This window comes from Talpa occidentalis, unplaced genomic scaffold, assembly GCF_014898055.3.
Source record: "Talpa occidentalis isolate TD23 unplaced genomic scaffold, MPIMG_talOcc4v2.1 talOcc4.15, whole genome shotgun sequence".
Lineage (NCBI taxonomy): Eukaryota > Metazoa > Chordata > Mammalia > Eulipotyphla > Talpidae > Talpa > Talpa occidentalis.
This window is the reverse complement of record NW_023601543.1, coordinates 260519-282399: the sequence shown is the minus strand read 5'-3', so window position 1 is coordinate 282399 and position 21881 is coordinate 260519. Positions and strand designations below refer to the sequence as shown.

The following is a 21881-nucleotide window of genomic DNA, read 5'->3' as shown; positions in this document are numbered from 1 at the left end:
GCTGCACCTCCCCAACTTCCGGAGACGTCTGGTCCCCACGCTCGGCACCCAAACCGGCGCCTGCTGGGGGCTCCTTTCTCAGGTCTGGGCGCGAGGGTCACAGCACCCTGGAAACCAACACCGAAGCGCTCCTTTCCCACGAGGCCCTCGCGCCGGCAGCGGCCGGACGTCTGACGGCAGCCAGAGGGCAAAGGCACGAGCCTCGAGTCTCGGGCCGGTCCTCAGCCACCTCCCCTGCCTGGTCCGGGTGCAAACCAAGAAGCCACGCCGCAGAGGCCGTCGCGGCCCGAAAGGGATCGAGGCGCCCGGCCCGGGCCCCCGCAGCCGCGCTGCCCCCCTGTGACAGCCCCACCCCCGGGCGAGTCGTCGACTGACAGGAGGCCAGGCCCGCCGTGCTCCGTGTGACTCGCCAAACTCAAGAGACTGCATGGGGGGACCCCACTCTCACTGTGCACCCGGTCCACTGTCAGTTTTCAGTGCTTTCTCTCAATTTGGTTAATTAAAGTAACAACGCCGCATTTGACGCTGGGCAGAAAGAAACACCACCCAGCGGGGCGGGGTGCACTGGGCAACACCGGACAAGCCGCCTGGGCAACGTCTGCACGCGGACGGCCCTCGCGCCTGGGGGACGGCGGCGGTCTGGCGTGTGCGCCCGAGAACGCGGCTGAATCTCCCGCGAGCGAAGAGCCGCAGAACGAAAGCGCCCCGCGGGGAGCGCCCGCCCGTGGCCCGCAGCGGCCACTGCAGAGGCCACGCGCCGTGGGGCTGCACCGGCCCGCAGGGCCTTTTCCGGCCTTCCTGGCAAAGCCCGGCTCCGTCAGGCACAGGCTGCCGCAGAGGGCGGGGGCCGAGGGCCCAGGACCCAGACCAGCACGTGCCCCCTAACCCACAAGCGCCCCCAACAGACTCTCGCACAGCAGGCTGCGGGCTGCCGCCGCCGAGGCGGCCCAAGCACTTTAATGACACTGGGTGGGGAAACGGACACCGGGAGGCGCCTGACCCCCGCCCCCCCATACGCTGGGGGAGCCGGGCACCGCCGGGGGCCACGCGGCCAAACGTCTCTGCGGGCGCGCGGCTGCGCGGGGGTCGGGGGGCACCGCCAGCCAGCGTCCAGAGGCCCGGCCGCAGGAGCTCCGTCTCCGCCTCCGCCGGGGTGGGGGGGAGGCTGTGGCCGCAGCAGACGGGCGCAGGAGGGCGCGCGGCAGGACGAGCAGGGAGCTGGCGACGACGACGACGGAGTCCACGGCGGCCTCCCGAGCGCGCGGGGGGCGGGGGGCGCGAAGGGCCGCGGCCCCCAGGGGCCCGGGCGCGCGCACACGCGCGCGGGCAGCGAGTCCCGACGAGGCCCGCCGTCGCCGTCCCGCCGGGCCCCCGCCCTCCGCGCAAGGGCTCACACCCCCTGCCCCGACGGGCAGACGGCCTCCTGCAGCACGAGGTGCAGCAGGTGGTTCTGCTCGGCGCTCAGCAGCGGCCACATGGCCACCTGCAGCGACTTGACGGCCTCCGTGTCCTTCTCGTGCGTGGCCATGACCAGCGACTGCAGCAGCAGGAAGAGCTCCTCGGGCAGCGGGCCGCCGCCGTCCTGCCCGTGGCCGTCGAACGCCTCCCAGGAGTACTTCTCCAGCGTGCGCGCGTGCTCGGGCAGCAGCTTGGCCGGCGGCGGCTGCAGCAGCAGCAGCAGCAGCACGCGGGACACCTCGCAGCGGACCAGCACGTCCGAGAAGGCGCCGAGCGCGGGCACCGGCGCGGGCGGCGGCGCGCCGGGCGCGGGCGGCGGCGCGGCGGGCCGGGCGGCGCCGGGCGGCGGCGGGGGCCCGGGCGGCGGCGGCGGCGGCGGCGGCCCGGGCGGCGGCGGGGGCCCGGGCGGCGGCGCGCCGTGCTCGCGGGCCAGGCGCTGCATGCGCGTGAAGAGCGCCAGGGCGCTGCTGTAGTCGCGCGCCAGCAGCTGGCAGGACGCCGCGTCGCCCAGCGCCTGCAGCGCGGCCAGGGGCAGCTGCGGCAGCTGCAGGTGGGCGGCGCGCTGGAAGTGGCCGGCGGCGGCGGCCGGCTGGCCCAGGTCGCGCAGGGCGGCGGCCAGCTCCAGGCAGAGCGCGGCGGCGGCGGCCGGCTGGCCCAGCTCGAGGTGCAGGCGCACGGCGGCGCCCAGCGCGGCGGCGGCGGCCTGCAGCGGCTCCCCGTAGGCGGCGGGGCAGGCCAGGCGCTGGCGCGCGTCGCGCTCCTGCCGCAGGAAGAGGCGCGCGGCCTCGGTCAGCGCCAGCGCCTCGCCGGGCCCGTGGAAGAGCGCCTGCTGGCAGCGCGCCACGGCCAGCTGGCACCAGGCCGCGTAGGGCAGGCACTCCTGGGCGCGCAGCTCGCGGCCCAGCTGGGCGAACTGCTCGCCGGCCTCCGCCACGTTGGGCTTCCGCAGGAAGCGCTTCTTCAGCTTGCTGGACACCTGGCGGTAGCGGGCCAGGAAGTCGGGGGCCTCGGGCCCGGGGCCCGCGCCGCCGGCGCCCGGCCCCGCCGCGGACGCCGCCATCTTGCCGCCCGGCGCTTCCGGGCCGGCGTGCCCACGCCCGCGTGCGACGGCGACGTGGCGGGCGGGCGGGCGGGCGTGCTTGCGTCACGCGCGCCGCGCGCCCGCCCGCCCGGCCGCGGGGCGGGGCGGGGCGGGGCGGGGCGGGGCGGGGCGGGGCCTGGCCGGCCGGGGCGGGCCCCGCTGTCGCTAGGCGACCAGGTGTTTGCGCGGTGGCCAGGGCGTCTGGCCTCCCTGAGCGAACTGGGTCCCCAAACCGCGCGGTCGCCCCCCGTGACCCCTTCCGACCTGGCACCCGGCTGGCCCCCCGCGCCTCAACCTTCCCGTCCGAGCCCGTGCCCACGGCGCTGCCCACCCATCCGCCCCGCGCCCCGGTGACCGGCGCACGGTCCGCCCGTCGCCTCGCCGCAGGCCTGGTCTGGTCTGGAGCTGCTCCCCAAAGAGCCCCGTCCTCCTGGGGACTCATGCCGACGACGGCGCAGTCGGCCCAGGCCAGCCCCACGCCTCGCCCTTCCCCGCCCACCCGGGGACACGCCCTCGCACCGTCCCGCTCCGCTCCGCAGGCAGGCCTCTGCTCTCCGCCAGCCCCATCCCGAACCCCCCAGCCGGGCGTCGCCCCGCCGCCCCCCCCCGTGCCCCGACGGAGGGCCCGCCCGTGCGCCCCCCCCCCGCCCTCCCGTGCCCCGACAGAGGGCCCGCCCGTGCGCCCCCCCCTGTGCCTCGACGGAGGGCCCGCCCGTGCGCCCTCCCGCCCTCCCGTGCCCCGACGGAGGGCCCGCCCGTGCGCCCCCAGGGCCCCGGGGGACCCCGCACCCCACGCAAAGCGACCGAAGCGCGCACGAGTTTCTTTCAACATTTATTGGCTTCCAGGACTGGGGGCCGGGGCTGCCGGGCGTGACGGGGGCCTGGCCGGGGCCAGGGCCCGCGGCCGCTAGTGGGGGCCCGGGGCCACCTGGGAGATGGTGGTGGCCCCGAAGAGGGGGCTGAGCAGCGCGTTGTTGTGCACCGCCATGTCCAGCAGCTCGGGGGTGATGCGCGTGAGGCCTCTGTTCTGGGCCTCGCTGCCCGCCAGCTCCAGCACGGTGGCCGTCAGGTACTGGAGGACGGCCGCGAGGAAGACCGGGGCGGATGCGCTCAGGCGCTGGGCGTAGCGGCCCTCCCGCAGCAGGCGCTCCACGTGGCTCACGGAGAAGGCCAGCTCGGCGCGGGAGCTGCGGGAGCGGTCTCCCCGCTGCTCGGCAGACGACCCCCGACGGCTTCTCCTCGGCATGGCGGCGGCGGCGGCGACGGCGAGGGGCCTTCCTGCCTCGGGCCTGGCTGCGCGGCGCTGGGAGGCGAGGCGAGGCGAGGCGAGGCGGGGCGAGCCGGTGCGGGCGAGGCGAGGCGAGGCGAGGCGAGGCGAGGCGAGCCGGTGCGAGGCGGTGCGGGCGGGAAGGTGCCCGGCTCTGCCACGGCGGGCCCCAACCGCTGCGTGGAGCCGGTGTCTGACCCGGCTGCGTCTCCTAGCAACCGCCGGCTCGAGGGGCCCCTCATTGGTGGGCTCGCGCGTCCCTAGAAGGTTCCAACGCACCGCCAGGGGGTGCCCCCCACCCCCCCACCCCCGCCCAGAGCGGGCCCGGGGCCGGGCCCGCCAGGTCCGGCCCACGCGGCTGCTCGCCCGAGCCTCCCTCCCGGGCTGCCTCCCTTGCCAACGGAGGGCAACGTGGGCCGGGCCACCGCCACCGCGACCTGCTGCCACCATGTTGGCACCACCCCGGTGCCCCCCAAGCCCCGTGGGATGCGCCGTCGCGCCCCCCCCCGCCCCTCCTCCCCGTTCGCCCCCTCCCGCTCGCGAGACGCTGGGGCCGGGCCCCGGCGCGGGAACGTGGGTGGCCCCTCGAGCCGGGCAGCTGGCGCCCGGCCCGGTGCGTTCCTCGGGGTCCAGCCAGAGGGCAGCTCGAGCCGGCGCGTCCTCCCTTTTCGCGGCTGCATGGTACTCCGTCGCACGGGCGGCCGCGGTCCTGGGCACCTCGTCGTGCGCGGGCGGACGTTTAGGGGGCCCCGCCGGCAGGACTGCGCCCGCGTCCCGTGCGCTCCTGGGGGGGAACGCCGGCTCGCCTGCTTCCTGTGGGCTGTCTGGGCGCGGCGGGCCGGGGTGCGCGTAGGGAAACTGTGTTGGCCGACTGAGGGGCCGCGCCACTGAGGGGCCGCGCCACTGAGGGGCCGCGCCACTGAGGGGCCGCGCCACTGAGGGGCCGCGCCACTGAGGGGCCGCGCCACTGAGGGGCCGCGCCACTGAGGGGCCGCGCGACGCTTGGGCAGACGCAGGGGCGGCGAGCGCGGCTCCCCTCCGCTGCCCGTCGGCCTGCGGCCTTGGTGTCCGTCTGCGTCTCTTTGGTTCCGTGCGCGCGGATTTATTTGCTCGGGTCGCGGCCCTGGCGGCTGCGGAGCAGCATCTGCGGGGGCCCCCTCAGGGTGCAGCGTGTGGGGTCTGGCGCGGGAACCTGCTGGCCGGGTGCTCCTGCCTCGGAGGCGTGTCCGCTCCAGCCCTCTGCACACTGGCGGGTCGGCTGGTCTTTAGGCCTTGAGCTGCCGGGTCCTGGCTGCGGCCTGGGAATCTTCCTTGCACACCCAGGCCTGTCAGCCGCTGCCCCTCCACGCTATGCTCCGCGACCCGAATGGGAGCCCTTGAGGTGCAGAAGGTTCTGGTGTGGTGGCTCCCATTGGTGTCTTTTTTTACTGGTGGCCTTGCCTCTGGGCCCCACGTCAGGACCCCTGTCCCATCCCACGGCAGGGACACTGACACAGGCTTGGATTCCAGTTTTCATAGCATCGCTACTTGTGAGGCCGTCCGTTTTTGAGTTGATTTTAGAGTTAATTTTGTATGTGGCATGAGATTGGGGCCCCAATGCATTTTTCTGTGTGTGGATACCCAGTTTCACAGCACCATTTGTTGAAGGGGCTTCTCATCCCCGCTTTGAAGCGTCTTTTCATCCTTGAAAATCAAGTGCTTAGCATGTGTGGGCTGGTTTGTGAGGCACACTCGATTCTGAGTCACTGACTCAGATGTCTCCATGGCCTGCACTGCCCCTTGCAGGATTGCTGTAGCTTTGTGGCACACTTTGAAATTTGAGCATTGAGTCCTCCAACTGTCTGTATTTTTTCAGCATTGTTATGTACACGTGGGCTTCATGATCTGCTTGTCAGTGTGTACAAAGCAGCCAGGTTGGATTCTAACAGGCCGGGCCCTGAGTCTGCATATTGTCTTGGGGATGGTGGCCATCATGACAGTTTTGCGTGTTTAATCCCATAACACGGTGCCTTACCATTCCATTTCCTTCAGCGGGGTTTTCTAATTATCAGAGTACACAGCTTATGTGAAATTATGTTAAATTTATTCCCCACTATTTTATTCTCTTTGATGATACTGTAAAAGGGACTATTTTCTTCACCTCTTTTCAGATTTTCGTTGCTAGTGGACAGAAATACAACCAACTGGTGGTGGCACATTGGTCAGGCTCCTGCTGCAACTTCGCTGGGCTTGTGTTGTGCATGCAAGCAGCTTGTGTGGGCCTCTTGTGGGTTGCTTATCGTGTTCTATGTATGTACACATGTGTGCTATGTAGGTAATACATGTAGTGTATATGTGTAACCTGTATTTATGGACATGTCACCTATAAACAGATGCTTTCTCCTTTCCAACCCAGGGGCCTTTAATTTATCTTGTCCTGACTAATTTCCCCAACTAGAACTTTGAGTACAGTGTTCAGTAGAAGTGGCAAGAAAAGACATGCTTGCCTTGTTTATTTTCATGTTGAACCAACCTTTCACTCATGGGATAAGGCCCACTTGGTCATGGTGTGTAATGAGTGGTCAAGACGTGTTGTGTTGAAATGTATAGGATTGATCAGGCAAATCACTGTGGGGTGTGTGTGTGTGTGTGTGTGTGTGTGTGTGTGTGAGAGAGAGAGAGAGAGAGAGAGAGAGAGAGAGAAAGAAAAGGAGAGGGAGAGACAGCATGATGAAAAAGGCACTTGGGCGAGGGGGAACAGGGTGAATGGATTGGGTCAAAGGGGTCAGCTGGACTTTCGTTGGGAACTAATGTAGTATGTACAGATACTGCTGTATGCTGATGTACACCTGAAACCAATATGACCTTACAAACCGATGTACATCAGTGAAAAATTAATAACAAGACTTACAACACCACCTGCAGAGCATCTACAGATCTCATGAGTTGTTGATAATTGTGTAAAATGGAACAGCTGCACTAGCAGTTGTGTATGAAACCACACCCCCCCCCCAACCTGGCCACTCCATGCTTCGGTATTTACCTGAATGAAAGGAAAACACAAAAACACTGTCACATGACCATTCGTGGCCCCTTTATTCACGATAACCCCAAACGAGAAACAAGCCAGGCGTTTCTTCATAGAAGTTTGGATTTTTTTCTATGATCTGACTTTCCAGAACAGGCTAAACTAACCTGTGGTGGTAAAGTGTCAAAACTGGCTGCTGCACAGGGTAGGCTGGGAGGGGCATGGGCGTTTCTGCAGTGAGGGCAACATTCTTGATGCGGACAGGGCCGGGCCACGCGGAGGTTGCGGGTTTGTCAGTAGCCAGCAAGTGCACACTTAATATTTTTAACATTATTGTATGTAGAGTTTATCTCAGAATACAAAAATGTAAGCAAATATTCAAGTGTAAGGATATAAATGTTGAAGAATTTTAGGGGGATGTGTACTTGCATCTGCAATGTACTTTGAAATGTCTGAAGAATCAGATTCCGAGACGGCTAGAAGGGCAGCAACACACGCACAGCAACACACCTGTCTGCAGGTTTTCCCTGTAAAAGTTTCAACTTTTCTTTATGTCAGAAAATGCTCATAATAAGCTGTTGGAAAAATGACTGAGCACCTAACCATGGCTCTAGAGCTATAAGGGGTAACTGCAGGAGCAATGCCCAGGGCGGCTCATCCAGGGGCGAAGAGCCAGTGTGCATGCGGCACCTGGACTGTAGCTCAGGAGCGACAGCAGTAACTTATTTTTATCTTCCTCATGACCGGATGTGGAGGAAAAGGCTTGAGATGAACAGAGGGGACGCTTGAGCCTTGATGATTACGTGCGATCTAAGGGGTGCGAACTATAAAGGCCACTGGAGGTACCATTGGAGCCACATCCCCGCGTACTTGCAGCCCTGCTGGGTCACTCAGGGGAGCTGTGTCTTCCCACAGACTATCAGTCCTACAGCCCCTCACAGGCTTCTAGTCTGGAGTGACACTGAGGTGAGGTGAGGCTCTTCTGGGCAGAGACAAAGCAGCACCAGACATGCTAACACAGAACAAGGCGTATTCAAGGACGAGAGCAAGGAGTCCTACTGGGGCAGCGCGGAGAGCCACTGGATTTTAAACTGGGAAGCTGTGGCCATACTGACTCTGTGAAGGCCTGACGATGGCGATGGTAGGGAAGAGGCACTTGTGGGAAGCAGGTGACAAAATCCATGGAAAACAACAACTTTGGTAACTGAAATAGAGAAAAGTATAGAGGGCTCGCACCTAGAGAAGTGTGGTGCAGAGAAGAGGACATGCCGGGGGCGTGCTGCAGTCTGGGAACTGGCAATAGTTGGTAGCTGATTAAATGCGCAAGATGAAGAACTGGTAAAAATCTAGAATGACTCCAGGTTTCTCATTTGAGCAACTTGACAGAGAATTCAGGCAGATGGATACATTTTATTAAGAGTCCCGTGTTACAGATGAAGAAAGGGAGGCACAAAAAGATGCAGTTATTTGTCCAAGATGGCAATGCTGATCCCTGTTCAGAAGGGCAAGCAAATCCAGATCTGCGCGAGCGTGTTCGTACATGGTTGTGCTGCTAATGAGAAAGGGTTAAATTAAAGTACAATTATTCCTCTCTGGCTGTGGTCAGAAAGAGAAGAGCTAGTCAATATTCGAAGCTCAACCCTGTCCCACTGCTTTTCATTCCATTTCCTCCTCTCCGCCCCGCTAGAATGAGGCCGCAGGGCTGCCGGCCTCTGCGTATATGATGCCATTGAGCAGGCTCTAAAAGCCGCTTTATTTCTTATTCTTCCTCCCCTGAACCAAACGTTCTTAAGTTCTAGACCCTTAAAGGAAATCAATGTAACCACAATCAATTGCATATTATCACCCTCTCCTGGTTTCTTTGTAAACCCAGCCCCATACTCCTTTCTACTCCCTGCCTCAGGCTCATCATTTATGTGCAGAGACACGATCAATAACAACAAAAGAACCTCAGAGGTACCTCTAGTAAGCGCAGAGGTGGGAACGTTAAGTGTGGCCTCTATCCATCACGTCACATCAGTTCCATTTCTTTCTTGTGGTGAGAACATTTAAGATAGACTCTCTGTTAGGTAACTTATCATTGCAATATATAAGAATATCAGATCAACCCTTTGTACACCTTAAATTTATAGAGTGTCGCTTGCCTATTAGATATGAACGAAGCTGGAGCGAAGCCTGGCGTACCCACCTCCTCCTCAAGCTTCAGATTCCACGTGAAAAAAAGTCATTTTGCAGTCATTCTGTCTCTCTGACTTGTAAGTCGATTCAAATTCCTCTTAATACCATTTTCAAAACAAATTTGTTTTGTATTTCAATATATAACATAACAACTAAATTTAAGAATGCTGTACAAATTCCAAAACTAAGGATTGGCCACTACTTTTTTGGGTAAGTTATTTCTAATTATTTTGGAAAAAAAAACAGTATTAAGATCCATTTATATAGTAAGGTGGGTTTCTAATCATTTCAAAAAATTTTGTTCCTGTAAATCTAAAAGAGTAAGCAAAGATATTTCCAAATGATGCTGTTTCTAGAAGAGAAAGAAATAGTTACATGACTCATCAGCAGTAGATATGATCTTGGTTCATAAAAAGAGGAAAATGATCAAGAAACTCTTTTAGACCATCACATGTGAAAATCGCACTCAGGGAAATGGAATCCACTTACCCACAGGCTCTTACAAATAGGTGGTGTGGGCCGCCCCGGAGCTGGCCTGGTGGATGAGGCCTGGCCCCAGAGAAGTCTGAGTGGAAATCCACACCCTCCCAGAGGTGGCCTCTCTGTTTAAGGAAGTATAGGAAGGCGTCTTAATTATTTGAAATTTCCATGGTTGTCTTTCCAGACACTTTCCAGTACTTTACTTATTCACAAATAAGAATGGACATTTTTTCTCCAGATTCCCATCGATCGGGTGAAGATGACAGTGGAACACACTGGCATTCTCGACAATCCTATCAGTGATTAATATTGTAGGAAATTGGTTGGGAGGGGGGAACCGTAGAAGTGCAAAGTGTTCTGGAAGCCTAGGAAGCCATCCTGCTGCTGATGTGCCTGCTTTTAATGGCCTTTACGTTCCTGTTCTCAGCTTCCTGTGTACAGAAAGAGTTTCCTATGCAGCTGCTATTAGCATTGATAAGTCTAGATCCCCACCCACCTTTTGGACATGGAGGGAATAAGGAGAAAAGGGTAGTGTATGGTAGCGAATGTTTAGGGAGCTTGATGCTTCATGGTACCTCCCCTTGAGTTACACGTCATAGGTTTTGATTTTATAGTTCTTTTCCTGGTGGGCTTAGATCTGACTAATAGTCACTTTCTTTAGTTTGCAGATTTCATCTTATTCCCTGAAACTTCAACAGGAAATGTTCTTCCTCTTGAACCATAATCTCCATGTCCTCTCATTTTATTGTGCACCAGCGCAGCTTCTTGTACTTGAACATTCTCACTGTGTTTCAAGCTGAACGATTCACAGACGTTACAAGCACAGCGTACTGTGTGTGCACAGCAAACTCTAGCTGGTCTTAAGTAGGGAAAGTACTACCTCTACCAAGGGAGGTCTGCCTCGCATCTAACACTACAGAGGATCTTTCTACATTCCAGTTAGAAAAGCAGACTGGCAAGTGGAAAGAATATTGCATCTAGGAGCAGGAGACCCCGAGCTCTCTGAGTCCATCAGCTCGGCTGATACAGAGTGACTCTCGGCAGTCAGTTAATATATCTGAGCCTCAGAGGCCGATCTGGTAGTGCAGCGGGTTGAGCGCAGCGCTGTGAAGCTGTCCGCAGCCTCTGCAGTGCGGGTTTGATCCCCGGCCAGGGAGATACCCACATGGCGCCGCAGTCCTCTCTTGTCTCGCCCACTGCTCCCCTCAGCCGTGTTTTCAGTCCGTCTGCCTGTTCTGTTCCCCGCTCTGTCTCTGGTGAATCCTCTCACCCTTTCATGCCTCTGGCCTGTACCCCAGCTCTTGTATAAATAAATAAATCTTTAAGAAATATCTATATCTATCTATCTATCTATCTATCTATCTATCTATCTATCTATCTATCTATCTATCATCTATCAATCTATCTGAGCCTTGGGTGCCTCCTCAATAGAACGGGGGATAAAACACACACTTACCAGTATCATTATAATGATAAAAACAAAATAGTGGGCGTGAATGTGCTGCTTAGGAGTTGCACAATACAAGGTAACATTATTAATCACCAGTCTCTGAATCAAGGCTCAGAAACCATGGAAGGTCAAACCTGGATGATCTTTACACACCATCTCATTCAATGCTCTTATTGATAAGATGGGAAACAGGCCACCGGAGGGGCTGCGGGCAGGTGTGTGCGAGTGTAGGTGTGTAGGGAGTTGCCTGTGTTCACACAGTGGCTCAATGGTGGGTGGTTGTCTCCACTTGCTGCCTTTTCTAGTGTACAACGATCCCTCACTCAGGATCACAGGGCTGGGAAAGTACACCAATTACTTTGAAGTCTTCATCATATTTAACATGTAAGTGACTTTAGAGATTAGAAATCCAGGCCTCAAATACAGCACTGTGAATGGGAATCTCCCTGTTCTTGCTATGACATATTATGCAGTAAAGCAAGACTGACCGCACCTGAGACGTTTTTATTGGTGTTCATCCTCTGCAAATGCGCTATCACGGGTAACCAGGAAACTAAAGAAACCCAATCAAGCTGATCCTTTTTGCCAACCTGTCTGTATGTTCTTGAGTGGGAGGGACATTTTCTACAAATGCAGTTCCACAGAGCAGAAAGTTCTGCAGAAAGGTCTTCAGTCCCTCACTGGTTTCTAAGAAGCTGGGGAAATCTACCACTGGAACTGGGGCTGGTAGATGGCAGCATTCATAAGATTCTAGGCTGAATGACCTTTCGTTTCTGCCCGTCCTATCTAGTCACGTGACCAGCAGCTCCTTGTAAGGGAAACATAGAAGGTGTTACAAATAATCCATACAAATACAGCCAATGATTTACTGGTTAAGAACATTACTTTTAGCAGCTGATTACCCAGTGCTGTATTGTTTATGAAATCAAATTAAAGTGAGTGCTGAGAATGTTCCTGAGATAGAAATATTTGTGGGTCGAGTAGCACTAATTAATAAATGAATGAATAAATCTTTTCCCTGGGTAAACAAGTTCAAGAAATTATGGTTATGAAGTAGAGGACCTCTGGGGCATCCATCAAGCTATCAGAGGACGATGATGGAAGCACCCCTGCAGTTCTATAGCCTACACCCCTCGCTCCCATTGCCCTAGCAACACCTGTCATCCACACACAAACTTTCGGAGCTAGAAGGGACTACAACTCAGTAACAACAAAACACCCCAATTAAAAACTAGGTAAGGTCTCCCTGGTGGTAGCGGGATGAGCGCCGTGCTGTGAAGCTTACCACAGCCTCTGCAGGGCGGGTTCAATTCCTGGCTGGCCAGGGAGATACCCACATGGCGCGGGAAACCTCTCCTGTTGCCCCTGCTGCTCCCCTCGGCAGTGTTTTCAGTTGTCTGCCTGTTCTGCTCCCTGCTCTGTCTCTGGTGAATTCTCTCACCCTCCTGTGCCTCTGGCCTGTACCCCAGTTCTTGTATAAATAAAAATAAAATCTTTTAAAAAAGTAAAAAAATAAAAACTAGGTAGAGCATGCAGTGACCAATGGGCACATGAAAACATGCTCATCAGCATTCTTTGCCAGGGAGATGCAGAGCCCACCTCGCACCCGTGGGAACAGCCCAGCTCACAAAGACCAGAAACAGCATGTGTTGGCAAGGCTGTGCAGTATAAGGGAGCCTGTCTACACTGCAGGAGGAAATGTAGGCTGGTCCAGACCTCTGAAGACAGTATGGAGGGTCCTCAAAAAATAAAAATACAAATTCCATAAGATCCACTCATCCTACTGCTGGGTATTGACCTGAAGAAAATGAAAACATTAACTCAAAAAGTTATTATTCATGTTAACTGCAGGATTATTTACAATAGCCAAGACATGGAGACAACATAAGCAGATGAGTAGGGAGAATGTGATATATATGCAATAGTATATCATTCAGGCATAAAAAGAAATGTTACCACTTAGGAGAATATGGATAAACCTTAGGGGCATTACGCTAAGTGAAGCCAGTCAGATAAAGACAAATAGTATCAATTCAAAATTCATAAAAATTGAACTCATAGAAAAAGAGAGTAGATTGTGGTTGCCAGAGGGAAAGTGGGTGATGGTGGTGAAAGGCTGTAGACTCCCAATTAAAAGACAAGTCTCCTGTCCACTCACAAGTGAAAAAGAGCAGGTCTCGTCCAGAGGAATGGGCCAAAGCTGAGGGAAGCCAGACGTGATCAAATCCCATTTCTAAGGAAAAGATCACACTGGTCAGAAATAGTTATTTAGGAAAACTTTAAAAAAAAAATTAGTAGCCTGATAACTTCCAAAAGATTTCCAGTAAGACGGGGCAACAGCACCCGCACCAGCCCCAGCTGACAGGTGAATGCATTTCATTACGTAATAAGCTGGGGAAATAGGGCACTATTTATTTTATTATTATTTTTCAATTACTTGATTTTCTTACCTTGTTAATTTTGTACCGTAATTCATTCCTCGCCTCAGGTGCAGTCCCCGTAGTTACACAGACAAAGAGTGAAAGGCCCGCAGAAAAGCCGCGAGTGAACGAGCGAAACCCTCCAGGCCCAGAGTGACCAGGACTTGGTATGGAGCATTTCCACCCATCAGAGTGACAAGACTCTTAAAGATCGACTAAAACAATGTTTTCAAAAGATGTGCGGATGAAGGCACAGTGGGGAGCTATGTGGAAGTTACTACACAATAAAAGGTATGTATATTTATTGCTTGACCCCCGAATTTATCTGTCAGTGTTTCCCTCACAGAAAGTGTTGCACCCCGTAGGCATCCACTGCAGTTCTGTCTATGGCAGCCAGAAAAGAAAAGAAAGCAAAGTGGGCTGTTCCTGATGTCGTCATTTTCACTTGAGGGACCAGGGAAGTCAAGTCAGAGCAGTAACTTGTAGGATCATATCACATGGGCGGCGAGGCCACACCTGATGCCTATGCCCAAATGCCCCTTTCACTAGTGTTTCTCAAAGTGAAGTTTGGAGCCTCTCTGAAGAGGGGGTGTAGTGGCAGGACTGGACATGGGACAGGTTTTCTAGGATCCCATGCAGACCGGGTCAAGGAGGAGTCAGAGTCCCCAGTGGGTTTTGCACGTCTTTTATTGGGATTTACCCGGTACATAGCAGGCAGGGGTGCTGGGGGCCCGGGAGGCTGGCAGGCCTCCCAGCCCCCAGCAAGTCTTCACTATCTGGGCTCTCTGGCGTTCTCTGCTTCTCTCTCGGCTTCTGTTCGTTCTCGGCTTCTTGGCTTCTCCTGGCATCCCTGTGACGCCGCCCTTAAAAAGCCCAGTCTTAGCCCAGGTGAATCCCATCTACATAGGCCCACACCCCACTCCAGGTGCCCGCCATCAGGCATGCGCTCAGGACCGCAAGGATCCATCATCTATCCTGATGGCGGGAGGGCAGGAAAGCCTGACAATTTTCCTTACCCTACAGGGGGCTTCTGTAAGAGCAGAACTCGGCAGACCCTCCCCCCAACAGCAACGACAGAATTGGACAAAATTGTCAAAACCCATCAGTTGAAGAATCTGGAAGTTGACCCACTGTCCAATTAGGGGGAATTTAATTAGGCAAAACGACTGCAGCTGGGGTGGCGACCATTGTGCTGTCTTAGTTGGGGTGCTCCCATTCCCTCCTCCACTGGGCCCCCCAGCCACAGGCTGACTTGATGGGTGGGCACGTGACCCCCCTGTGGATACTTTGCGGATGTGGACCCTGGGGCAGGGCGCTGGGTATGGCCACTGTAAGGTCAGGAATGGACATAGGGCAGGTTTTCTGATGCAGCAGAGCGGGTCAAGGAGGAGTCAGAGTCCAAGGTGGCTTTTGCAGGTCTTTTATTTAGATTTACCAGGCATATGGCAGGCAGGGGTGCTGGGGGGCCTGGAGGCTGGCAGGCCTCCCAGCCCCCAGCAAATCCTCACTCTATCTGGGCTCTCTGGCGTTCTCTCTGCTTCTCTTTTCTTCTCTCGGCTTCTGTTCGTTCTTGGCTTCTTCTTGGCTTCTGCTGGTGTTCCTGTGATGCCGCCCTTAAAAGCCCAGTCTTAGTCCAGGTGAATCCCATCTACCTAGGCCCACACTCTACTCCAGGTGCCGCCACCAGGCATGCATTCAGGACCGCAAGGATCCATCATCTATCCTGATGGTGGGAGGGCAGGAAAGCCTGACATTTTTCCTTACCCTACACCACACTTGAGGCCAGAGGCGGAGCTGTGAGGTGGGTCACCCAGACACCTGCGGGAGCATAGGGACTACAAAGCCACAGACCCCAGGTGATGCCAGAGTGAGCCCAGGGAGAACAAGGACTCCTGGGAGCTGGGGGACTATGGGGGAAATGGGAGTGATCAGGTTTCCCCACCCTCCTGCCATTAGCATCAATGCTAGACACCTGTGGCCTTACCAGCGTGCTGACGCCGCACCTGGAGTGTGTGTGAGTGGGCACCTGACCTGGAGGCTGCACGCAGAAGCGTGGCAGCGGGGGCAGAGAGCGACGACCGGAGCATGGGAGCAGAGGGCCACGCAGAACAGTGCCACAGAGACCAGCGAGGGGACCACTAGCAGCCTCCAGGCCCCGTCCCTGCCTGCCCGGCGCCTGGGTGCCTCACTCCAGGCCTGAAAAAGCCACTGAGGATGCCAGGACTCCTGCTTTACCTGTCTGCCCGGATCACAGAAAAACTGCCCCGTGCCCTGCTGGTACTACAAGGCTCTGTTGCCTGCCTGCCCATGGCCCCCTGCCTGGCCTGTGCTGCCTCCCTGACCATGCGCTTGGGTCCCTGAGAGCACTGAAGTCTGAACAGCCCATGTGGCCGGACTCTTGATCCCACCCGAATCCACAGCCCGGTGCCCGTGGGCACCGCCGTGACCCATGCGCTGGAACTATTGAGAAGATGCTACGTGGAATCCCATTGCCTGAGTTGGCCGGAAGGTAACCTATGACCTGGGGAAAAGCCTTGGGCTGTACAGGAGGGAAGAGAGGCAGAGGCGATCACAGCTGCTCTTTTGTGAATAACTTTGTTGCAGCAATCAAAGTACCTGCGCCCTCAGGACACACCCAGGTGAGTGCTGGACTGTCCAGACTTTGAGGTTAGTTAAGTGTCTCCAACGTAATAACCCCCGATACTGTGAAACAGCTATTTGCTAAAGTTCTTGGCCTAGGACCCATGGAGTGACATGTAAAATTGGGTGTGTTCCGCATCTTTCCTGTGGACAAGACCCGTAGCTTTCATGGCAATTTCTACGGGATCCGTAACCTAAAACATGGCAAACCATGCCCTGGGGTGAAAATTGTGACCAAGTGCTACAAATCCTCATTCTGATTGGTGCTTACACAATAATCCTGGGCTTGACAATCTACAGCCTAGGGCTGAATACTCTCTAGTTGGCTTTGAAAGTGGTATAAGGCAGAAACAGAACAAAAAAGACCACGTAACAGAGGCTGTGTCACCCACCAAACCTAAAATGTCTACTCTGGCCTTTTACAGAAAAAATTTTCCTGGCCTCTAAGATCCTCCATGGAAGAGTCTCCTTTTTTACTCTCCCCTTCACTTCTGGGGACTTAGTAACACCTGCTACCACCAGTTCATAACTTCGGAGACCCCCTCACTGCGCTGGGCACAGTGATCTTTGCAGAGATTCTGCTTACTCTGCCCACCTGTGACGTGCGGCGGCCTCTCTTCCTTGTGCCCTTTCCTAATAAGCCGTCCTTTTAAAATGGAAAAAAAAGAAAAAAATAAGAAATAAAAAGAAATTCAGCTTAAAATTCGTCAATATTTCCCTAATGCCAACCTTCTACCTGCAGGCAAGACACAGTCTGGCAAACTATGGCCTGTTTCTATGAGACCCACAAGGTAAGAATGGATTTTACATTTTTTAAAAGGTTATAAACAAGAATACGAGACCAAGACTACATGTGGCCTGCAATCCCTACAGTATTCGTTATCTGGTCCTTAAAAACAAAACATTTTTCCAACCCTGATGTTCTGATGCTCAATTCTTAATCAAATACTTTTCTCCTTTTATATTTTTTTAAAAAAACACTACTTTTAAGCAAGTACGTTCATTTATTTTTAATTATAAATAAATCAGTAATATCAGCCACCATTTCAGTGGCTCACAGTCTAGTGGGGAAGAAAGAAACACCACTTTCCGTGGTAACTGCTACTGCCTCCGACAGTTTAAGCAGAACTACAGGAAAAGGTGCAAAGGAGAACGGGGTTGATGATGCCTGGGAAGGCCTGAGGACCCCTCAGATCAGTATTCTTGGAAGAAGTGTGATGTTGTTTTGTATTTACTTACAAAGTAAAATTTGCTCATTGTAAAATGGAGAAAAGGGAGAAAGAAAAGTAATCCAAAGAAACCCAAAATATATAAAATAAAAGGTGAAAGCTCCCTTCCCTTATTATTTGCCATTCTCATTCCTTCAAGGAAACTCCAGTCAGGTTGGACAACAAACCGCAGACCACACACAATTGAGGTCTCCATGTTCATTTCAACAAAACCACTATAAACATTTACAGACAAATTTTTGTGTGAACATAGTTTTCAGATGGCTTGGGTACATAGTAAGAGTGCTACAGTGTGTTAGAATGTTTAAGGTAGAAAGTCTGAAACTGCTGCCCACGGCAGCTATAGCAGCCAGTATTTTGAACACCACCATTTCTCTATATCCTTGCCTGAACTTGATGTTGTCAGTTTGTTGGATTTCGCCATTCTAATAGCTGTGCAGGGATGTCTCATCGTTTTGCATATCCTTAATTATGTATGATGTCGTGCATTTTTTTTTTTCATATTCTTAATTGCCATCTTTGGCTGAGTCTGTTCACCTCTTTTGCCCATTGAACATTTTCTTGGTTCAGATTTTATTTTTTAAAAGAACTTTGAGGTTCACAGCAAAATTGAGGGGAGGTAGAGAGATCTCCTGTATATCCTCTGCCCCGACACCTGCACAGCCTCCCCCATTATCAATATCACCACCAAGAGAGGCACATTCGTTACAACCCATGACCCTACACTGGCAAATCATTGCCACCTGAAGTCCATGGTTGAATTAGGGTTCACCCTTGGAGTCGCACATCTATGGACCTGAGTAAGTGGGTGGTGACACGCTGCCACCATTGCGTTCCACTGTGCACTTTCTCTGTGCCGAACTGCCTCTGTGTTCTGCCTAGCTGTCTGCCCCGCTGTTATTTTATATGCTGGACGTTTTCACTTTCAGTCAGTTAAAAATACCTTCTAATTTCCTAGAACAATTATTGATGAAATTCATATGGAATCACCAAAAACCCCGAATAGCCAAAGCTCCCCTGAAAAAAAGAAAGAAGGGAATGGAGGCATCACATGCCCAGATTTCCAACTACACTACAAAGCCATAATAATCAAAACTGCATGGTATTGGAACAAGAACAGACACACAGACCAATGGAACCGAGCAGAAAATCCAGAAATAAACCCACAGATTTACAGTCAACTAATCTTTGACAAAGGAGCAAAGAGTGTGCACTGGAGCAAAGAAAGTTTGTTCAATAAATGGTGCTGGGAAAACTGGGTCGCTACATGCAAAAGAATAAAGCTTGACCACTACCTCACACCATGCACAAAAACCAACTCAAAATGAATTAAAGAACTAGGCATAAGACCTGAAACCATAAAATACATAGAAGGAAATATAGGCAAAACACTACATGACAGGCACCTCAAAGACATCTTTACAGGCACATTGCCCAAAGCAGTGATAGTGAAGGCAAATATAAACAGCTGGGACTACATCAAGTTAAAGAGCTTCTGTCTAGCAAAAGACAAAATAACCAAAACAAAGAGAAACCCCACTGACTGGGAGAACATTTTTGCACACAACACTAATGATAAAGGACTGATCACAAAAACCTACAAGGAGCTGATGAGACTCAAAAAAAAAAAAAGAAAGAAAGAAAATAATCTAGTCAAAAAATGGGCAGAAGAGCTAAAAAGAAACTTCTCCAAAGAGGAAATGCAAATGGCCAACAAGCATATGAAAAACTGTTCAACATCCCTTGTAATCAGGGAAATGCAAATCAAAACTACAATGAGATACCATCTCACACCAGTGAGAATGGCACATATTAAAAAAACAAGCAACAACAAATGTTGGCAAGGTTGTGGAGAGAAAGGAACTCTCCTGCACTGCTGGTGGGAGTGCAAACTGGTCCAACCACTATGGAAAGCTGTGTGGAGATTTCTTGACCTACTAAACACAGAGCTTCCATATGATCCAGCAAATCCACTCCTAGGTATTTACCCAGAGGACACAGAAACATTAATTCCAAAGGGCACCTGCACCCCTATGTTTATAGCAGCACTGTTTACAATAGCTAAGCTATGGAAACAACCCAAATGCCCCAAAACAGATGACTGGATCAAGAAGGTGTGGTACATATACACCATGGAATATTACTCAGCAATCAAAAAAGATAAACTTGTGCCATTTGCAGCAACATGGATGGCGCTGGAAGGGATCGTGTTCAGCGAAATAAGCCAGAAAGAAAAAGAAAAATACCAGATGGTCTCACTCAGCAGGAATATAGAAAACCTAAATAAGGGACCAGGAAAAAGACTAATTGCAATAAAGTAAAAATCAAAATCAACAAGCAACTAGAGACCAGAGATACACTACATTAGGGAGCGGGTGGGAGGAGAAGAGGGATTAGGGACAGAAAAAGGGGGTGGGAATTGGGAATATAACCAACATGAAAATGCGTACATTATGCAAAAATGAAAAATGATGTAAGAATTATATAAAACAAAATATTTAAAAAACTCTAATTTCCATGGTGGTTTTGGAAATTTGACCTACAGGCAACTTAAAAGTGTTAAGTGCTAGTTACTTTGGGACTATTTTCTAGTTTTCTTTTTGTTATTATTTTCTAACTTCATTTCACGTGGTCACACACACAAAACACTGAGCAACTGTAATTGTTTAAAGTTTTTGGGAGTTGTTTTATGGCCCAGCACAGCAGCTATTTTTCTGTGTGCAGAAGAGAACATGTATTCTGCAGCTGTCACATGCGGTCATCTACCTATGTTAATTAGGTTAAGTCTGTTACTATTATTGTTTGATTTCTATATAGCTACTGGTTTTATTTGCTAGTCTATCAGTTAATGAGGAATTTGTTTAAGATCTCTGCTTGTTATTGTGAATTTATTTATTGGGCATCTGCTAATTTTTGTAACGAGCTGCATCAGTTTCCTTCCGGGTCGGGTTTGTATACTTCTCCCACCCTTTCACTTTTGATCTTCCTATATCCTTACATAAGGACTCGTGTCCCTCATAAACGCTCAGTTAAGATTTTTAAAAGTAGTCTAATAATCTTTGTCATTTACATTTAGTATAATTATTTAGTATAATTATTTATATAACATAAATATGAGTTTAACTCTTCTATATCAGTATTTGCTTTCTATTTGTCTTGCCTGTTGTTAACTTTTCTCTCTTGCCTTGTTTTGCATTGATAAAGTGATTTGTATCATTCTACTTCCTCCTTTGCTTGCTTGCTTATACATTCTTTTACTGATTCATAAAAAGTAGTAGTAATGCTATCCTATTCAACATATATCTTTGACCTACTACATTATAATGCAAATTAGGGAGTTTATATTAACTCCATTTAGTCTCCTTACCAACTGCTGTTGTTGTTATTTTTTTTTAATAGAGGCATGCTTTATTTATTTATTTGTTTCTTTGTTTGTTTGTTTATACATGCACTGGGTACAGTCAGAAGCACGGGAGGGTGAGAGAATTCACCAGAGCCAGAGGTGGGAGCAGAGCAGGCAAAAGGACCGAAGGACACTGCTGAGGGGAGCAGCGGGCGGCAGGAGAGGTCTGCGCGCCATGTGGGACCCTCCTCCGGTGGCCGGGGAGCAGCCGGGGATCGAACCGGCTCCTCGGGCGCGGGCAGCTTCGCAACCCAGCGCTCAACCGCTGCGCCACCGGGGAGGCCCTGCTGTTGTTATTTTAATTACACACACACTCACACACACACACGCACACACATCCCCAGACACCCGCATCCTTACTATTTTTGTTTTATACAATCAGTGGACATTTAGAACATCCCCATTTGTAACCTCTCCGTTGCACTTCGTGCCACTGTGTATCTTCATTTGGGATTATTTGACCCTAAGAACCTTAATATTTCCACCAAGTTTCAAAGCCAATGTAATTGCTACTCTTTGTAATACAATCCACCCTTTGCCCTCCAACTGTTTGTAAGTTTTTTTCTTTCTTTTAAGGATGTTTACTAAAATATACCTAAGTGGTGTTTTCTTTGTATTGTTTTGAGTTAACAGCACTTTTTGAATCTGTGGTGCTTGTGACAGGTAGGATTTAAGATGGCCTTCAGTGTCCTTTGCATATTATAATCCCTTCCTGTTGCATGCAGGAGGGGCTGCGAATATGCTGGGGTTTCACTTGTGTAATCAGGTTATATATGTGGCACAGTGACTTTAAGAAAAGGGTTGGGCTGATCTAGTCTATCAAAGGGACGGGGCTCTTTCTGGTGAGAGACTTGAAGGGAAAGAGGGATTTGCTGTCAGGGAGATTATCCCCTTGAAGATGGAGGGGACCATGTGGCAAGTAATGTGGCAACTAGTTGCTGAGAGCGACCTGCAGCTGACACGCTGCAAGGACACAGCATCCTCAGTCTGACAACCATGTGGAACTGAATTCAGTGACTAATCTGAATAAGCCTGGATGTGGGTTCTTAGCCAGAGCTCTCAGCAAAGGCTGTAGGCTGGCTGTCACCCTGATTTCAGCCTTTAATGCACTGACCAGAGAACCCAGTCATAGTCTGACTGGCCTGGTGGGAGCTAATAAATGGGTGTTGGTTTAAAGTCACTAGATTTGGGGCCTCCCTGGTGGCGCAGGTTGTTGAGCGCAGTGCTGCAAAGCTGTCCGCAGCCTCTGCAGTGCCGGTTCAATCCCC

General features: G+C 52.6%; 2 protein-coding genes and 1 long non-coding RNA gene across 3 annotated transcripts; 1 reads left to right on the top strand and 2 right to left on the bottom strand.

Moving 5' to 3' along the window:
• Positions 1–1346: 1346 nt before the first annotated feature.
• Positions 1347–2528, bottom strand: LOC119246472 (40-kDa huntingtin-associated protein-like). The gene has a single exon (XM_037512824.2). It carries the CDS (start codon positions 2516–2518, stop codon positions 1391–1393), a length of 1128 nt encoding a protein of 375 aa, XP_037368721.1. The 5' UTR covers positions 2519–2528; the 3' UTR covers positions 1347–1390.
• Positions 2529–3446: 918 nt separating this feature from the next.
• On the bottom strand, positions 3447–3785 carry LOC119246400 (histone H2A-Bbd type 2/3-like). The gene has a single exon (XM_037512765.1). It carries the CDS (start codon positions 3783–3785, stop codon positions 3447–3449), a length of 339 nt encoding a protein of 112 aa, XP_037368662.1.
• A 5183-nt stretch (positions 3786–8968) lies between these two features.
• On the top strand, positions 8969–16773 carry LOC119246471 (uncharacterized). Its single transcript, XR_005125500.2, has 4 exons — positions 8969–9068; positions 13410–13632; positions 15298–15980; positions 16724–16773. It is a non-coding gene; the product is annotated as an uncharacterized LOC119246471 (long non-coding RNA).
• The last annotated feature ends 5108 nt before the right edge of the window (positions 16774–21881 follow it).

Coding starts and splice junctions, on each gene's coding strand:
- LOC119246400 (XM_037512765.1), bottom strand. CDS start 3,785: ATGCCGAGGAGAAGCCGTCGGGGGTCGTCTGCCGAGCAGCGGGGAGAC.
- LOC119246472 (XM_037512824.2), bottom strand. CDS start 2,518: ATGGCGGCGTCCGCGGCGGGGCCGGGCGCCGGCGGCGCGGGCCCCGGG.